At 41.9% G+C, this 17,273-nt stretch overlaps 1 protein-coding gene across 1 annotated transcript in view; it reads right to left on the bottom strand.

The window, feature by feature from the left end:
* The window catches only part of LOC128708464 (tyrosine-protein phosphatase 10D), a 35,686-nt gene that overhangs the window by 1,035 nt on the left and 17,378 nt on the right, over window positions 1–17,273 (bottom strand). The window contains exons 2-12 of the mRNA XM_053803443.1: window positions 8,692–9,217; window positions 7,381–7,425; window positions 5,710–6,810; window positions 5,188–5,619; window positions 3,681–5,111; window positions 3,535–3,552; window positions 2,805–3,039; window positions 2,557–2,743; window positions 2,218–2,475; window positions 1,881–2,139; window positions 1,684–1,803 (exon numbers count right to left, since the gene is read on the bottom strand). Coding sequence (XP_053659418.1) covers window positions 1,684–1,803; window positions 1,881–2,139; window positions 2,218–2,475; window positions 2,557–2,743; window positions 2,805–3,039; window positions 3,535–3,552; window positions 3,681–5,111; window positions 5,188–5,619; window positions 5,710–6,810; window positions 7,381–7,425; window positions 8,692–9,217 — 4,612 coding nt within the window. The remainder of the gene's footprint in view (window positions 1–1,683; window positions 1,804–1,880; window positions 2,140–2,217; window positions 2,476–2,556; window positions 2,744–2,804; window positions 3,040–3,534; window positions 3,553–3,680; window positions 5,112–5,187; window positions 5,620–5,709; window positions 6,811–7,380; window positions 7,426–8,691; window positions 9,218–17,273) is intronic.

Here is a 17,273-nt window from a genome sequence, read left to right on the forward strand (position 1 = left end):
AGCCCATGATTAAATAGAGAGAGAGTCCACGCGTGTGAGTATAAAACAATTTCGTTGTAGTGCACGACGTGACGCGAAGATTACAGGTGTTTGTGTATACGACGATTGATTATAGTTTTTTTTATACAACAAGCACAATTTACACAGTTGGAATATATTTGGCGATGAAGAAAAGGAAGGGGATAGAGAAAGAGAAACATAATCAATAGCAAACAAACAATATATTCTAGCACAGCTCGAGTTTCTTGGGGGATTTTTTTTTATTGCACCGTACCACCGGCGCAGTTAAGGAACAAAAGTGTTCTTTACGGTACAGAGTAAGAATACACCATACATATTCGTCCTTCATACAATCCTTCACAGGCAGCACACTAATGTACCACGGGCAGATCGGTTTGTGGTAGGAGGTATTGTGCCACATCTGCCGGCTGCCGGTAAATAACAATCAGTAGTAGGTTGACCTCTTCAAACACTAGTTAACCGGACTTGGGAATCGCTTAGGTGACCATAAATCGTTTGGTTTAATATACTTTCATCTGTTGTTTTGATTTGATTTGTGTTTGATTGATACGGACCGATCGATAGAAGTCGATTCGACGGACGAGAAATGAAAATAGAAATAATAAAACGCAATTTTAAATCATTCGTAATCTAACCGCCCTTGAATGCAAATAATACTGACTAGAATGAATGATAGAGCATGGATTATATCTGAAATTAATCTTTTAAAATCAAACAACATTAAACGGCAGTAATGCAATACACACATGAGAAATTAATTCGGTTTCCATGCCATAAAATGCTTTGCGTTAAAAATGATCTTGAAGCGATTGTTTCGTTTTTATGTGATACCTTTGTTCTAAGTGTGTTTAAAGGATGTCTATTATTAGCATGCCAAATTGAAAATCAATTCGGAAAACACACTATAAAAGGATTTAAGTTAAGATCTAAAAATTGTTTAAGTTAGTTTACAATCAATCAATTTTTGTTAGGAAATAATAAATCCATTTCGACGTTTAACAGAATGTACCCAAAACGAGTCTTACTAAGTTAAATTATTAGAAACCGTTAGAAGAAATTCCAAATATACGTTTGCAATCATTAGCCATGCAAACACATTACGCAGGTTAGTAATTCGGGTTAATTAAAAAGATTTTTAGTAGAGTTTGATCACCAACTACGAAAACACACACACCGGATAGAAAACAACCGATGAAAATCTACTAAACCAAACCATCCGGGGGAAGCAAAAGTTGATATTTTTGTTTTAGTAACTATAGTGGCAAAAAGTAATTAATCCTTTTTAATAATAGCCGATAGAAAGCGGCACTAGCTGATGAATTTGATCGAACATCCTGAATTATAATGTGCAAGGAAATAGTACACCAAGCTGGCATCAGTGTAATATGAAGTTCATCTTTAGTTAGAGTAGCGACGATATTAACAATGAGTGATCATAGAGGAATCATGTACGCGTGTGTATGAAGGCGAATCCTATCGCTTGGTTTGGAGAGGAACAAAGTTGCGTCACGTGCAAACCACAGTGGACTCGCTTGGGTTTATCAACAGCCAACAAATGCTATTTTTGTTTGTTGTTTTAAATGATGCAAGCTCTGCTCTGCGCAACTCGGAATACTGTCAATATCCCTTTGGCCCATGTGATTCTTAATAACAAATACGTACCTTCGTAGCCCTGGTTGTCGTGAATTTCACGCTCCGTGCCCTCCTTACCCTCCAGCACGACCAGCAAACACTGGTGAATACATATATATTGCTGCTCCGTTTGTACCATCCAGACACGTTCTACAAAAAGCAAGGAGTCAGATTATCTCAGCATAGCACAATATGCAGAATTTAAAGAAGAATGTGAACTCAATTACCTTTTCGCATTGCCCAGACGATGCCGAAGATGTCAACATAATCGGACACCTGTATTTGCTGCAATATTCTGTCCAGCGTGATAAAGGTGCCTGATCGACCGACGCCGGCACTGCAGTGCACCACGATGGGCCGTTGATCGGGCCCGACACGTTCACGGAATGCTCGCACGAATCGTGCAAGCGTTTGAGGAGGATTTGGCACACCAAAATCGGGCCACGTCGTGAAGTGGAAATGGCGTATGATACGCTGTTGCTCACCCTGAAATAATAAAATCGTAACCAAATTAGTACTTGATTTAGGAACGGTTTCGACGTGATTTAAAGTATCCTTTCTTACTCTTGTCATCATAAACTCTGTGATGACCCAATCGGGATAATGACTGTCGTTAAGTAGCGTCACTTTAATGTCACCGTAATATACTGGTACGGTATCGTGCGGCCAGTAGTGATCGCACTTCTCGCGACCTTTCTCAAAGGTGCGCGTCAGCATCACAATTGCACGTGAATTACTCTCCCAGCACATACGCCAGAAATCGTCCCGCGTCGAATGTAGCGGGCCTTGCGTCACAATAAATTCTCTCGGAGAGTTATGACCCTACAAGAAAGCATTAGCGGAATTTAAAATAGTATTATAAAAAACGCGTGGAAAAAGGTTTTGCTGTTGCTATAATCATACCGGCACATAGTTTGCATTGATATAGTCCGAGCCTTCCTCATCGTCTACGGGTTGTAGTTTAAATCGGGAATGGTCATATGGTAAAATGTTGGTAAATCGATTCTTAGGCCTATTGCACGGCAGATCCGCGAATGTACATGGTTGGTCACGGCCGACATGTTTAAGTTCTTCGAACTCTTCACTAAATCTGTAAGCAGGGAAATAAAAATGTATCCATTTTTCCTAACTTTGCTTTAACTTCCCCATACCTAAAATCGGAATCAGCTGACATCATGCGATAGTGTTCGGCAAAATTCTTCACCAACACTGGACGACTCGTCTCGATGGTACTGTCCGGCAGGGACATATTGTCATTGGTTCGTTGTTCGGTGGTTTTTCGACTGGTGTGTCGTCGTCGTCGGAGGAACAGTACCAAACCAACCAGCATTGCAATGATCAATAATGGCACTGTGATGGAGACGATGAGCGACGTATTGTCTTGTGCTGTTTATACAGAAGAACAATAAATAAAGCGTTAAATCATTTTGTATAGATAAATAACTTCAGTCAACAACACGGCTTTAACAGCATATCAAGCATATCACTATAAAGGCTATACAACAACAATTAACAAAACAGCGAGAATGACAGTAAAAAAAAATTAAAAAAATACAATGAACAAGTAAGTTTCATCATGTCGATAGGTATAGACAAAATGAATCTACTGAAATGATAGAAATGCAATCATTTTAGGTTTTATAGATGATTACAGATTGAATTACAGTTTTTAATTCATTTCAAATTTCTGTTGGTTATTATTATGTGGATAAAAAAAGACATGACAATACGACAAAAAAAACATCAATTTAGAATAAATAAACAAAAAAAGAACTCATGCATCAAATGAAAATGTAAATCTTTCCAACTCATGCTGACATAGTCACATGCACCAACAAAACTGACTGTTGAATGCAAAATAAAATAAGAGATAAATCTTACCATCCACCGAAAGAAGAGCTGTTTTAGTTGCCAGCGCAGAGGTGAAAAAAGATATATTGATAAGTGTCCCATGAACAGAATATTCATACAACCCGCAAAATAACTAGATACTTTTCAAGGAAGCTAATTATATTGCGATAACTTACCTGTACGTATGGAATAACTATAGGCCGTATCGGTGAACTTATCCGGTGCCGTAAAAGCACGCACCTTCACCTTGTACGTGGTGCCTGATTTCAGCGGACCATTGCAGTATCCCGTCTTCTTCGCATCACAGTTCTCCGTACCGATGGTGAAATCCTCAACAGAACTGTTCTTGAACGGATAGTACGGTTCAATAACCTGATACGGTGGCCACACACTGTAAGATTGCACATCGCGCCAGCTAGGCATCTCCAACCCGGACGCATTCTTCGAATCATCTTCGGCAATTATGATCGTGTACGTAGTCACGACTCCATTCTGGTCGCTGAAATAATGCTTGCGGAAACGTATTTCAATCGTCGTGGCACTACTGCCGACTTCCGTCGGAACGACTTGCGTTTCCGGTTTTGGTGGTGCCAGAATTGGCATCTTCTGCTTCCAGATGTGCTCCGGCCCATATCCTATGGCCGTTTTGGCCTGAATGCGGAACACGTACGATTTGCCTGGCTGCAATCCCTTGATCGAACCACGCAGCTCATTCGGTCGGAAGTCCTTCACCTGCGTATGCTGCGAACCGTCCAGCCCATACGTGATGGTAAACTGACGTATTATACCATTTTGTTCGTTCGGTGGTAATGACCACTCGAAGGTAATTTCACTCGGTTGAATGTCAATCGGTGCGAATTTATCCATCCTGCCCGGTAGTGCTTCCTTGGTTTGGAAGTTTGCCGAAATAGGCAAACTGACACGCAGCACACTTGATTCCGTGCCGGATCGAACTACAACCGTTATGGTGTAGTTCCGGTGGGGTTTTAGATCAGTAATGGCAATGTGATTGTTGACCGTGTAGTTCTGCACATAGTGGGAATCGTTCATCAGATACTGCACCTCGAACGATGTGTACTCTCCCTTCGGAATGTCCCATTTCAGCGCAATCCAAGTGTCATTGATGCTTGTTGCCTCAAGCATCGTAATGGGATCGGGGAACATACGGTCCTGTCGCTGGATCGGTTGGCTCGATACTTTTCCACTCACAGTCCAGACAGTAATATTATACAGCCGACCTGGAGTGAGTCCGGTGAACGTCACCTTCCGGTCAGTATCGTTCGCTAACTTTTCCTTATCTGGAATGCTCGGATCTCCCAACGAGAAGCGGTACAGATCGAACTTTGACGACTGTTGCGGCGTAGGAGTATAGCTGAGTGTAACCGTGTCACGCGTGTGCATATTGTTGACGATCACCACTTCCGATTGAATCAACGGCATCGTTCGTGTCTGCAGCTTTGTGAGGTCGCTTGTCAAACCGTACGATATGGTTTGAATTTTGAAATTGTACATCACACCGGAAATCAGATCTCCGATAAGCAATCGCACGAGCGGAGGTTCCTCCACAACTTTCTCATCTTCATTAAGTGTTCCTGGATATGGTAATACTAAAACGGAAAATAATATTAAAATAGAACAATACAGTTGATCGTGCAAAAAGCTAACAACCACTCCGATTCTTACTTGTGCTAGTTTCGGTGAAGTTCTTCATTGATACTTGCTCCGGTTGCTCTGTCGGCCACCAGTGTATGATGTAAGTTTCAACCCGGCCCTCGGGTCGCGGGAACTCCAGAGTGATATTGTTGGAGTCCACCAGCGGAGCAATATTGGACACTGGATTCGGTCGTACCGTTTGATTCACCTGCTGAGGGTTGGGACTTTCCACACCGTAGCTTACAGTATTCACCTGAATGGTGTATTTTTCACCCGGCGTCATATCGGTAACGTCCGCTTCGGTAGCTTTCACAGATGGTAACCGAATCCATTGCTTTTCACTTTCCGTTCGGTATCGTATTGAGTATTCGGTGAACTCCGAACGCTCCGGTGGTTTCCAATGTACGAGCACGGAATTGCTCGTTACCTTCTCGATCGTCATATTTCTCGGTGGGTTTGGATCTGAAAATGAAGCAAATGATTGTTTTCGTTAGAATTGTTGCGAATGAAATGTGATTGAAAACAATATTGGCAGGGACGCGCTATACTTACAAACAGCCTGGAAGTAGGAATGTGGTTCGCTGCGCAATCCATGACTCACAGCAAATACCTTCACCTCATAACCGGCGCCCGGATAGAGATTCGTAAACACCAGCCGGCTTTCCGTCGTCAGCACCGTCTTCCCGTCGTTGGTATCGTTCCGTGTATAGGTCACCTCGTACTTGTCCTGCTTCGAGTTCACGTCGCTCTTCCAGCTAATGTTCAGCCCCTCTCGGATAGATTTCAGATCCTCGATGATGGGTGACGAGGGTCGCGTGACAACGAAGATCACCGTTTCGTTGGATTCCATCTTGCGCGACAGTGCCTGCACGGTGACGGAATAGTTCCGCCCCGGAAGCAGCGTTTCCAACGCAAACGAGGTTTGATTGGTGCTCATCGTGCTCGAATCGCCATTATTCGTTTCCAGCTCGTGATAGCTAATGCGGTACTCGTCCTGTGTGCTCAGCTCATCCGGCTTCCAGGAGATGGTAATAATGCCCGTCTTGCCATCGGTCGAAGATTGCAATTGCTTCACGGGGAGCGGTTTCAGCGTAACGTCACCGCTGGCGGGCCATGACGTTACCTTCCCCGAAACGGTTTTCACCACCACCTGGTACGTTTTGCCCGGATCGAGATTTTCCTTGAACTCTAGCCACGCCATATTTTCATTGTCATTGCGCAGCACGGCCTGCTGCCGCCGGGATGTGGACAGCGAGACCTGATATTTGTCGAACTCGCTGGTGCCCTTTGGCGCTTCCCACATCACTTTGAACGAGTTTTCTGTGATGGACTTTTTGTCGAACGTTACATTCATCGGACGCAACGGCACGGTACGGTACTGTGCGGTGGTGGGTAGCGATATTTCATCTTCCGACATTGTTTGCACGGAAATGTTGTAGGCTCGGCCCGGTACGAGTCCTTTGAAGGCAGCTTGCGCTGGACCGGGCGGTTCGCCTTCCTTCTGCACGTACAGCACACTGCCGAGTGCATCCGGTGGTTCGATCGATACCTTGTAGTGGGTGTATATTCCGGCCGGATAGGGCGGTTGCCATAGTACCAGCAGCGTTGTTTCATTACGGAACCACACGATAAACTTCCCCGGTGTATTAGGCTCTGAACGGGCCGGGTGCGAAAAGCGGGAAGAGAGATGGATTAATAAAAGTTTCAAATGAATATCAATGTCTTGCAGTATTAATGCCATGCCAATTGACTACAACCACAACGCTTAAGTTTAAGAAGCACATGCTTAATAAGGGCAACTGTTATGTTGTTATGTCTTCGCATAAATACTATCGATTTAAAGTGATCCTTACTTCTAAAGGGAATGAGTTCTGAATCTTATTCTAAATTTTCAATAAAATCACTACTTCATTGACGACACTTGCCCCCCTAAACACTGCCTATCGAACATTCCATAATTAAATGATAATTACTGCCTGTTCAGTTTCTTTACTCTAATCTAATTTGCATAACCATCTACAGCAGATTTACTGCTATTCTCAAAATCCTATCCAATGTCCGGACATGTACGGACCGCCGGGAATGTTCGATGCCCATGCTTGAATCTTCGTGGAATGCATAACAAAATGGTTGAACTTAAAAGAAAACAGAAAACCGTCCAAGAAACATGGATCTGAAAATGGGCCACCATGCTAAAGACAAAGAGTGGGATGTTAGAATTACCTCGCAGAATCTTAATGTCCAGCAGATCTTTGTGCCGATAGCGCTCTGCGCGAATACCACCCAGCACCATTATTGACATCGTCGTAGAATGTTAGTGTGGTTAGCGAGTGGGAGAGACCGAGAGCGTGAATGTGTGTGCAGCGGGAGTTAATGTTGGTTTTTTAATGTTTTTGCACGTTCGTACGTTTCGTTGCCCAAGTTATCGAAACGGTGTGTATACGGGGATTGGGTTAGTGACATTCAGGCGAACGACGATCATCGTTAATGTTGGCCGGTACCATGCCGGAATGCGTTGCAGCCCAACAGCAACAGAGTGTTCGATGGTTTGTGTGTGTTTTCAGGTCCACCAGGAAATGTGTTTCGTACGGCCGAGGACACAGTAGTGCAGCGGTTGTTTGTTTGTTGTACATATAGTTTTTCGCAAACATTTACCAACCGATTTGTATTTACGCGGGATGGTGTTTTGCGTGTGCGTTGTTTGGAAATGAACGTTAACGTGTACGTGAGTAGTGTGACAAATTGCAACCCGACAAAAGACAACACGTCCCGGTGGGGGGGCATCACCAACACCAACGGCATCATCATCGTCGACGTCATCCGCCGTGTTGTCCATCATCCGGCAAAAGGGTTAGTTTGTTAGCGAATGTCGTTGGTCGGAACAGCACAGAGAGCGAATGAAAGCAGTAAGGAAGGAGAAGGAAACAAACGGTAGAAAGAGTGTGGTGAGCAAAGTGAATTTGTTAAGCGTTATCCAGTTAATGCGGTGGCACATGTAGCAGAGTAGGAAACAAAAGCATAACCATATGCTATTCAATTGAAACATCCGTTTAGCTATCGGAGCTGATGATGTCTGTTTCGTTGGCCCAATCGCAAACATTTCTATTCCCGCTGCAAATCCGACCGCGAGTTGCTGATCATCGGTGTCTCGACCCTGATATCGCGTCGTTACTGTGGACTTGAATTGTATGTGACGGCCTGAAAACAGCTAACACACCGGTTCACCTTGAAAGTATACGCTAAAAACTACGGACATCCCAGTACCGCCTTTACCGATAGCGACCGATCCCTTCTACCCGGTTGTTGTTAGTGGTTTGTGTATGAATCATTGCTGGTCTTCTTCAGCAGTGCCATCGGTTAAGAAATAAACTGCAATGAAATGATGGTTTATGAGCAGCGGCTAAAGCTAGCTGTTCGTTACATTCGTTCTCCTAAGGAAGAACACAAATACGCTCAATCGTTAGTACATTACACCGGGACCACAACACACTAAAACACACGCTAATGGACCCATATCCCGAAGCAATCACTTACTTGTAGTGAAGTTGCGGCTGGTATACGCCACCGATTCTTTGCCATCGTAGAGCGTGTATGCCTGCACCTGGTACGTGGCGCCGGGCGTTAGATCCCGCACCATATACTGAAACTGATTATCCTCGATCGCGACCGTCTGGTTCGTGGCGAAGTTGTCCGAAAGGCCGAGAATCTTCAGCTTAAACGACGAATAGTTGCCCTGTGTCGGGGGACTCCAGTTGATGATGACATTTTTGCCACTGCGCGGTATCACGGTGAGGTTGGCCGGCGGGTCCGGTGCCGTCGTGATCGATACCGTCCACGTCAGCCAATCCTTATGGGTGGAGTTTGTGTAGTACAGCCAGAAGTTGTACCGTGTGCCGGGTAGCCCGTTGGTGAACTGTATCTCATCACCAACGTCCCGCGACGGTATCGTTGCGTTCGATGCCGGATTGCCGATCGGTGGGTAGTAGTCAAGCCGGTAAAACGAATCATCCAGACCCTGATTGCCCGGGATTTCTATTACTAGATCCGCACCGTTACATTGCTGTTGGGGATGAGAGAAAGAGAGAGAGAGAGAGAGAGGAAAAGAAACGAGATAAGATGGAGCTGTAGGTGAAGTCACTTCGTCACATTGTACGTGGTTGAAGGATGATCGAGTTGATTGGTGATACACGATCATGCTGCATGATCGATAATAACCACAAAGAGGAAGAGATAAATGGTAAGCAATGCGAACAACGATAAGTGATACTACACCGGAAGCGGAAGCGACAATTTTCCTGTTACCGAGCAACGGATCGGAGATGAAGCTAAGAAGGCAAATAGAGCGATGGTATAATGAAGGACATTTTGTTGCTGTTATTGATCCACCAGTTGAAGATAGCTTGATGGTGGACAACTTGATAGCTTGAATCTTTGATTGGTCATTCCTGAGGCCTGTACGAATGAAGTATGGCAGACATAAATATTTACCTTTTGCTGTGCTTATGGGTGGTAAACAATTTTATATTGAGCAATACAGATAAACACACAATTGTTCCCAAAATACTGCCACATCATGTAATATTCAAACATTGCTAATTAGTCATGCCCATGTTGTTTTATTTCAGGCCGCTGAATTTCGCTACGCTTCCCAGATTTAAAACCGTAACAAATACAACCCGCTAGAACCATGTCACGTTTCCACGGTGCCACACAGAAGCGAGGAGGTGTTGGAGGATTGAATGTTTATTAGAGAGCTAATCACGCCGTACCCGTACCGGAACAAGTGGAACAAATGATTTCAGAACCATAACATCAGTGTTCAAGCAAACGATGATTTACGGAAACAAATGTAAACCGCCCACTCTTGCCTTTTCGGTACCGTGGAGCATGAGCAGCCAAGGGAAAAATACGGCTCAAGGGGGACTTGTGAATGCGTTAAAGCATAAGGAAAAACAACGAACCGAACTACAATTACGCACCGAACACATACATCACAGATCGCCTCGTTCAGATGCGCTGGAAGAGCTGAGAAGCAGCAAAAACATGGAAACGGCTACTGCTATGCTATGCACGAAAGTGGCGCGAAAGGGAAAAGTGGCCCAGCTCTAGTAAAAGTGAACATGAGTGAAAATCTAACACACCGGCACCGGGAGCTAAACAAAAAAAACAAAGATCAACTGCATCGGCAAACAAACGCATCACTTGGGGAAGTCAAGCAGAAGTGAAACAGATGAAAGCCTTCCACTACTATCATCCGAGTGGGTGGAAAACAAAACAGTAGAAAAATTGCACTCACAAATAAAAAAAAACAACACAACACAACTGCATGCCGTACGTTATGTACCGTTGCCCTGCGGGGGTTGGAAAACACCATCGAAGCGAAATGCAAAACTTTCACTTCAATCGATTGAACACATCATTTTGGATCGATTTTCATAGATTTTTAGTTTTTGTTGCAAACACGACGATGATGCTGCATAGGGCCGGGAGAAAAAGAGAGGGATGCAATGTGAGTTAAAACGTTCACAGGAATATTGCATCCCCATCACGCAGTTCGACTGGAGGATATAAAACATCGCAGAAGCCCTCAAGAACATTTAGTCACTAGACAAACAGTTATCGGCGATATTTGGCCGGAATGAAAAAGCAACATTTCCCAAATCGATCATCCGTTTAGTCGGGGTTTAGTTTGTGGTACCGTGGTAGTTACTGGTTGACCACAGCGTCTAATCCAGGTGTGGTTAATGGCCGTACTTTAGTAGACAATTTGAGTGCAGCACTTATCCGCAGCTTATCCCACCAAGAGGACACACCTTTCACACCCCCACACCGTTTCTCCGGAGGTACACCTAGATGGCATCCATTTTGAATTTACTATCGCACCACGTTACGCTTCTCTGTATTCGTCCGGCCGTGCGGTTGTGGTATGTGCAGCTCAACACACTGTGTTCGCTTTCGATGAAACGCAGAGCTGATCCGGTGATTGCTTCACCGGCAAATTCCGAGCAAAAGAGACCCCGTGTAAATAAAAAAAAAACCAGCCCCATCTCACCGAAGGATCAACGGCCAATGCAAATGTTTGCATAAATAAATTCCATCCAGCGAGAAATTGATTCCGATTTAGAAATAAATTGCACATAAAATACCCACGATAAAGACAGAAGTGAAATGAAGTGCAATATGCTGGAGCAGGGAAATGGAGCCTTTGCGGTAATCAAAAGTAACCGTGCGAAATTTACAGACCAAACAAAAAAAAAACAAATCAATCATTCACGAGAGGGAAATGGCAATTGATGAATGGTACGATGGGGCAAAAAGGTAAAATAGCCAAAAACAAAAGGGTAGAAAATTTTTCCATCCGATGGTACGTGAGTCAAGATAGACCAATTTGCGATTTTCTCAATAATTCATGGAAATCATCACTTGTTTCTTTTGCTCAATTTGGAGCCGGATATTGTCCAGACCGTGCACACATGGGTATAGTTCCTCAAATGGCACACTGCTGGTCGTTTGCATGATAAAGAGAGCCGGGGTTCGGACGGATCGATACAAATCGGCACCGTCGGTCGCACATAGTTTTGGTAGAATTTTCTCCCCCCATTTATGGTGGTCAAAAGTGCTGCTCTTAAACCACCTATTAATTAAACATACGAAATGTGAATAATAAACTAAAGATATTTATAATGCTTGGCGTTCATTTATTGTTTTTTTAAATTTAATTTAATTTTTTTGGGTGGTAGAAAACAAGAATTTTAAATGCAACTAGAATTTGTTTATCTCTGCTTTTCGTTTTGTTTCTCAACTATCGAATTGCAAACACAAAACATTACCAAAAACGTGACTCACAGCAAAACGTGTTCATTGACAGTTGGCATGAAAACGCTCTCGCCGGTGGCATGCATTCCATTTTGCCGGCCGCACTTAATCTACAGCAACCGATTAGCACGTGCGCTAGGGGGACGCATTGTTTGTCAATCTGCTGATAAGCGAAGAAGACTAATTTACGGTTCCTGTTACATTTCGATGCCGCCGAACGCTGGGAAATGTTTTCCATGTTTGGTAGAGCGTCTCATTATTCGTTGCCTGCTTCTGCCTCTCCCAGCTCAATGTATGTAACCTTACCTGTCAACCCCTGACAGCTGTAATGGATTTTGCATTTTCCTAGTATACGCTGCTGTCAGTCGTATCATCATGGCGGCATTATGCCTTCTAAAGGATTTTCTTAATTATACTAATTGATCTGAGCTTAACGAATGTTTTAACAAGACGCGAAGTTTAAACATTTCGCTGATAGTCGCGAAGCTTTTATTGAGGAAAAAACTAAGCTAGCTAGTTAAATTAATATTAATTTATGATTTAAATACACACGATGTTCAATAAGTAGGAATACAAATTTTTATCATGAGGTAGGTATGATGGCTTCTACAGAAATATGGACACGTATTCCAACAGGAAAGTCAGCTCGACTTTATAAAATGATGTCAAACGAATACAAGTTCAGCACAGTGGACCGTGGAATTCTGAATATATAGATAAACAGATTCTCGATAATCAAAAAGACTTTTAGACTATCATCGTCTATCATAGGACATTAAGATACATAAAAAAATAATTACTATTGGCAATATTTTTATAACTTTGAACAAGAGAAAAAAACCTTAACGGCTTATGCATGTTGCTCTTGATAAACGGCTCATACGGATCTAGTATTGAACAATCACTCCTCAACCTTGCCAGTGATCCTCGGTTCGGCCCGATTCGCATTTTCTACCATTTCTCGATTTTCACATATCGCACAATTATTACCGTGCGTGTGGCGCAAGCTCTGCACCTTTCGCCGAGGTCGGCTGCAAAATTCACCAAAAAACGCAACGCGTCTGACAACCCGCCCGGTTTGCTTTGGCGCTTTCTTGCGTGGCGTTGGCACGCGGTACAATCGAAAGTGCTGATCAGGCACCTAAATCCATACCCACATAGACTCGCCGGCCGCAGCAACCACTGGCCATCCAAAAACCCACAACGCTACACACCCAAGCCGGATCACCTAATGGTCTCCAATCAATGAGGTAGATCATCCCAAAAGTTAGAAAGCTTAAGCTTAAGCCGGTATGTGTCAAATAATCGAGCAGATTTCGAGCGGCGAATCGGTAACGGGTTGCATCAATCACATATGGACATAGATTTTTGACATAAAGAATGACATTAGGTATTCTGTACCGAGATTTTCAGGATATTTATTTTTTTATTTTAGTTTAAAATTGTACATAGACATAGATACTTATAATAATTAACCTTATTTATATCTCAGTCAATTGAGCCGTCTCAACAAGAAAAGCCGGTTCAAAAACCTTTATGAGCATATTAATCCTACTCGGTATTTACATGTCTTTCAAAAGATTGGTTCAAGCATGTTCAAACCGTTTTTTATACTCATACTTATGGGAATACGTAAATACAAGCTAAGAAATTTCCTCAAGTATCGTGAGTCAAAAACAATTTTATGTGATTTATAAAGGATGAAATTCCTTTATTTCAACATTAAAAAAAACATTCAACTAAAAAAATTATCAATTGTTGAGTCGAGCGAAGAACTCAAGAATTCAATCCGATGCTGACAACTAACCCGTCACCCGTCACGCCACATGTTAAAAAAAATCAAAGGATTATATCTCATTCGCTCTTTCGTTCTCATTCGTTTAAATACTGTGATTAAAGAAACATCCTTTTTGTGATCCTAGCGACAACATGTAAGTAAAAGCAATTAGGTTGTTAATGTATTGTTAAACACGTTGGTAGCCATGGCTATTATGTTTGATAGCCAAAAGTATATAAGTTATATGTAAATCAAATGACTGATTTTCAAGAAAATACCCGGCAACTAACGTGTTAAGCATAGATTTGAAATTTTCGATAATTGATACATTACATAGCATAGCATAACATAGCATTGATACATAGCACTCTCAAGCATCCCATTTTCCAAAACTGACATTTCAAATGGTGCAGGTAATTAAGATCTCTGTTTATTCTTAACAGCACATGCTTAATTTTAAAGCAGTCGGTGAATCTCGAATCTAACAGAATGCCAGGGTCTTTTATATAAAATTCCATGTACAACGGTAAACCGCAACGGGTTTAATTAAAGTAAAGGCCTACAAAATGTTAGTTACTCTAGATCGCTTAGTTTGGGTTCCGTGTTGTTGAAGTTTGACATCAAACGCTAAAAATGTATAAATGCACGAAACAGTTCCATGAAGTAGAAAGTAATACATCACCATATTTTTTAAAAGGATAGAAGCTACGAGGGTGAGCTAAATTAAATGAGCTTGCGCATCACAACGCAACAACAAACGGTATGTTCATCTGTATGCTATTATAATCGAGAGAAATCAGTTCAGTTTTAAAGCATAATTTATGTTTCGTGTTATTTTCAAGGCAATATTTAAGTGATGTTTAGACTTTATAAACTGTGAACTGGAAAACTGCAAGTAAATTGAAATAATAATTTACCTTTTTTGATAAATTTTTTTTTAACTGATTTTTTAATAAAAATTATTATTGTTAAACACCAGAACACCAGAAATTTAAAAAAACTTATTAATTATGCGTATTTATGTATTTTTTTTTTCCTTTTTTAACATCCTGAGCCTATGGGAAATATGGCCTAACCTAGTTTAAACCTGCTAGAAAAATGCTTTGTTTTGATATTTGTCGAGCAGCTGTCGAGCACTTTCATAAGCAAAACAATCTAACCATCGATTCCCAGGCTTATCTGGCTTGGCAGTTTGTATGGGGAGCTGTAAGCTTATAAGCCTGGAAACGTCAAAACGCATACAAAAAACTGGCTTATCCCGTGATCTACCCCAATGTTGTGGCGGAGGTTTTGTGTTGTTTTTTTTTCTTCTTTAAAGTGAACTCAGTTTGTGATCGGACTTGGCAAATGTCCAACACCCAGCCAAGGGTGTGTTACGGTCGAGTTAAGAAATATCATTGCGTAAAGTCCAACTCGTTAGCCGGGTGGGACCGCGCAGCGCCACGAGGACGGAGGTGGTGCGGCAGCCGGAAAATTGCCGGTGGAAAATGAGAAAAAGCGATGGTGGGGAAAAAGTGCTCTTTATACCGAGCGGACACAGCAAACCACGATTTTACTGTGTGACCCAGTGTGGATTTAGTTGAGGTTAATTTCTGTTGAATTGCGATCGACTGATTGAGATAGACGCGGACGTTAATTGCAGCTGCTACTGGTGCTGCCAGCAGTGACCGACGAATGCAACTGCAACCGACGCGAACACATTGCTGCTTGCTGCCACACATAGCTTACGAGCTGAACTCGTTTCTGACCGACTAATCGTCCCTTCCTCCGCTTGCAGGCAGCCGAGAATTTCCTACGGTGTGTCGCCACATGCGCTGCCATTTCAAATAATGACTACGTCAAGTTTGCCAGCTCGTGTTCGTTGGTTCGCACAACGCACAATGTAGCAGACGTGAGCCGGCTTTACTTTTGCCAGCCGACCATTGGTGTTTTAGTAAGAATAAATTTCACCAGCGGCTTTCAAGGCTGTTCGTCGATTGGTGTGCTGTACTTATTATTAAAAACATATTTGATATTAAGAGCCGTACGCTCGGGACTGCCAAACTTTTCCACAGATGGCTCATAATACATAAAATTTGCAGATAAGCAGATCAGATACCTTGAACAATACCTCATGAATTTGAACATGTAAGTTTTTGCTGGGATCCAAACCTTCATAGCTCAAAAATTATCTAGTTTTGATAAATTGGGTAAAAGCAGCAAATATAATACCATGAACATAGAAATTACTAAGTCCCAATATGAGTTAAATGACATTTTTCTTGATTGAACTGCAGTTAACATCATGCCACAAACAAAAATAAAATTATGCAACTTGATTCCAGCCTAAATGGTACCATCACAACGTCATTCATCAAAGCGCTTAAATGATGAAACTTACTATACTTAAATATGTTTTGGATTTACATCGAAAAGAGATGCAACTGCAGACAAAATATAATATGAAAATGTTCAAAAACGATTTTATTTTTCGACATTAAAAGTAAAACCTTTAAAGAAGGAATTATTTTGACAGAAAACACTATTTCTTTTTTGAGACCCTTAACATCAACTACGCTGTGTATATTGAGCCATCGCTCCGGCACAGGTTAATTAGGTATTCTTCCTTTCATTAGCTGGGCAGCAATCAACTGGCAGTATTTGACACACGGTAATCGTTACCAAACTGTTGCACTGATAGCCGGTTTCTAATGTCAATTATACAAATAATAAAAAAAACAAAACAAACAAACGAATAAACCAACCCAGACGCTGATAAAGTTTGTTGATAGTGTAATGTAAAACATATCACAGTGATAAGATGAAAAGGTTTAACATGATTCACCAACAAAACAACAGCCATTTTTGTTATAAGCCATTACGTAAAATACACTTTTTTAAACATTTGGTGAAGTTTTACTGAGCGTTAAAGAAATAGTTGAAGTTTGATTACGGTCTGAAGTTGATGTTAAACGCTTCTCCCTGTTTTGTTTACACAAAAACAACATACGTGCATCAATTGCTATTAAATTATACAATCGGTATCGATTGATATACAAATGGAGCCGTTGCAAGCAATTGAATTTTAAATGTTAGTAATACAGCGGGGCGTAGTTTTTACACCTGCACAAACACTATTGTGTCAGGAATGTGAACGGATGCCAAAAAACGACGCAGTATCATACCGTGTGTTCCGTGGCAGCAATCGTTTTTAACCGCTTTCAACGCCGCAGATTAAATATTAGCCATCAATTTGCAGGTGGTTGCAAATGTGCAAAAATTGTAGACCTGGAAAGTATTCTGTGGTAGTATGAAAACTGCTATAATGGATATAACAAAGTGATTATTTTATATTCAAGCGAGGGTAGAATACAAACAAACTTAAATAAAAGTAGCAAAGTACTGCTAAACGTGAGCTGTAATGGAAGGAAGATAGTTTCTAGTTTATTGCCACAGAAAAAAGAAAAACGACACGGAACTCGAACAAACTTCTTGCACATTCATACTCTTTAGCGTGTTGGAACGAAATGTGTCGTATATACAG

The sequence above is a fragment of the Anopheles marshallii genome, chromosome 2, assembly GCF_943734725.1.
Source record: "Anopheles marshallii chromosome 2, idAnoMarsDA_429_01, whole genome shotgun sequence".
Lineage (NCBI taxonomy): Eukaryota > Metazoa > Arthropoda > Insecta > Diptera > Culicidae > Anopheles > Anopheles marshallii.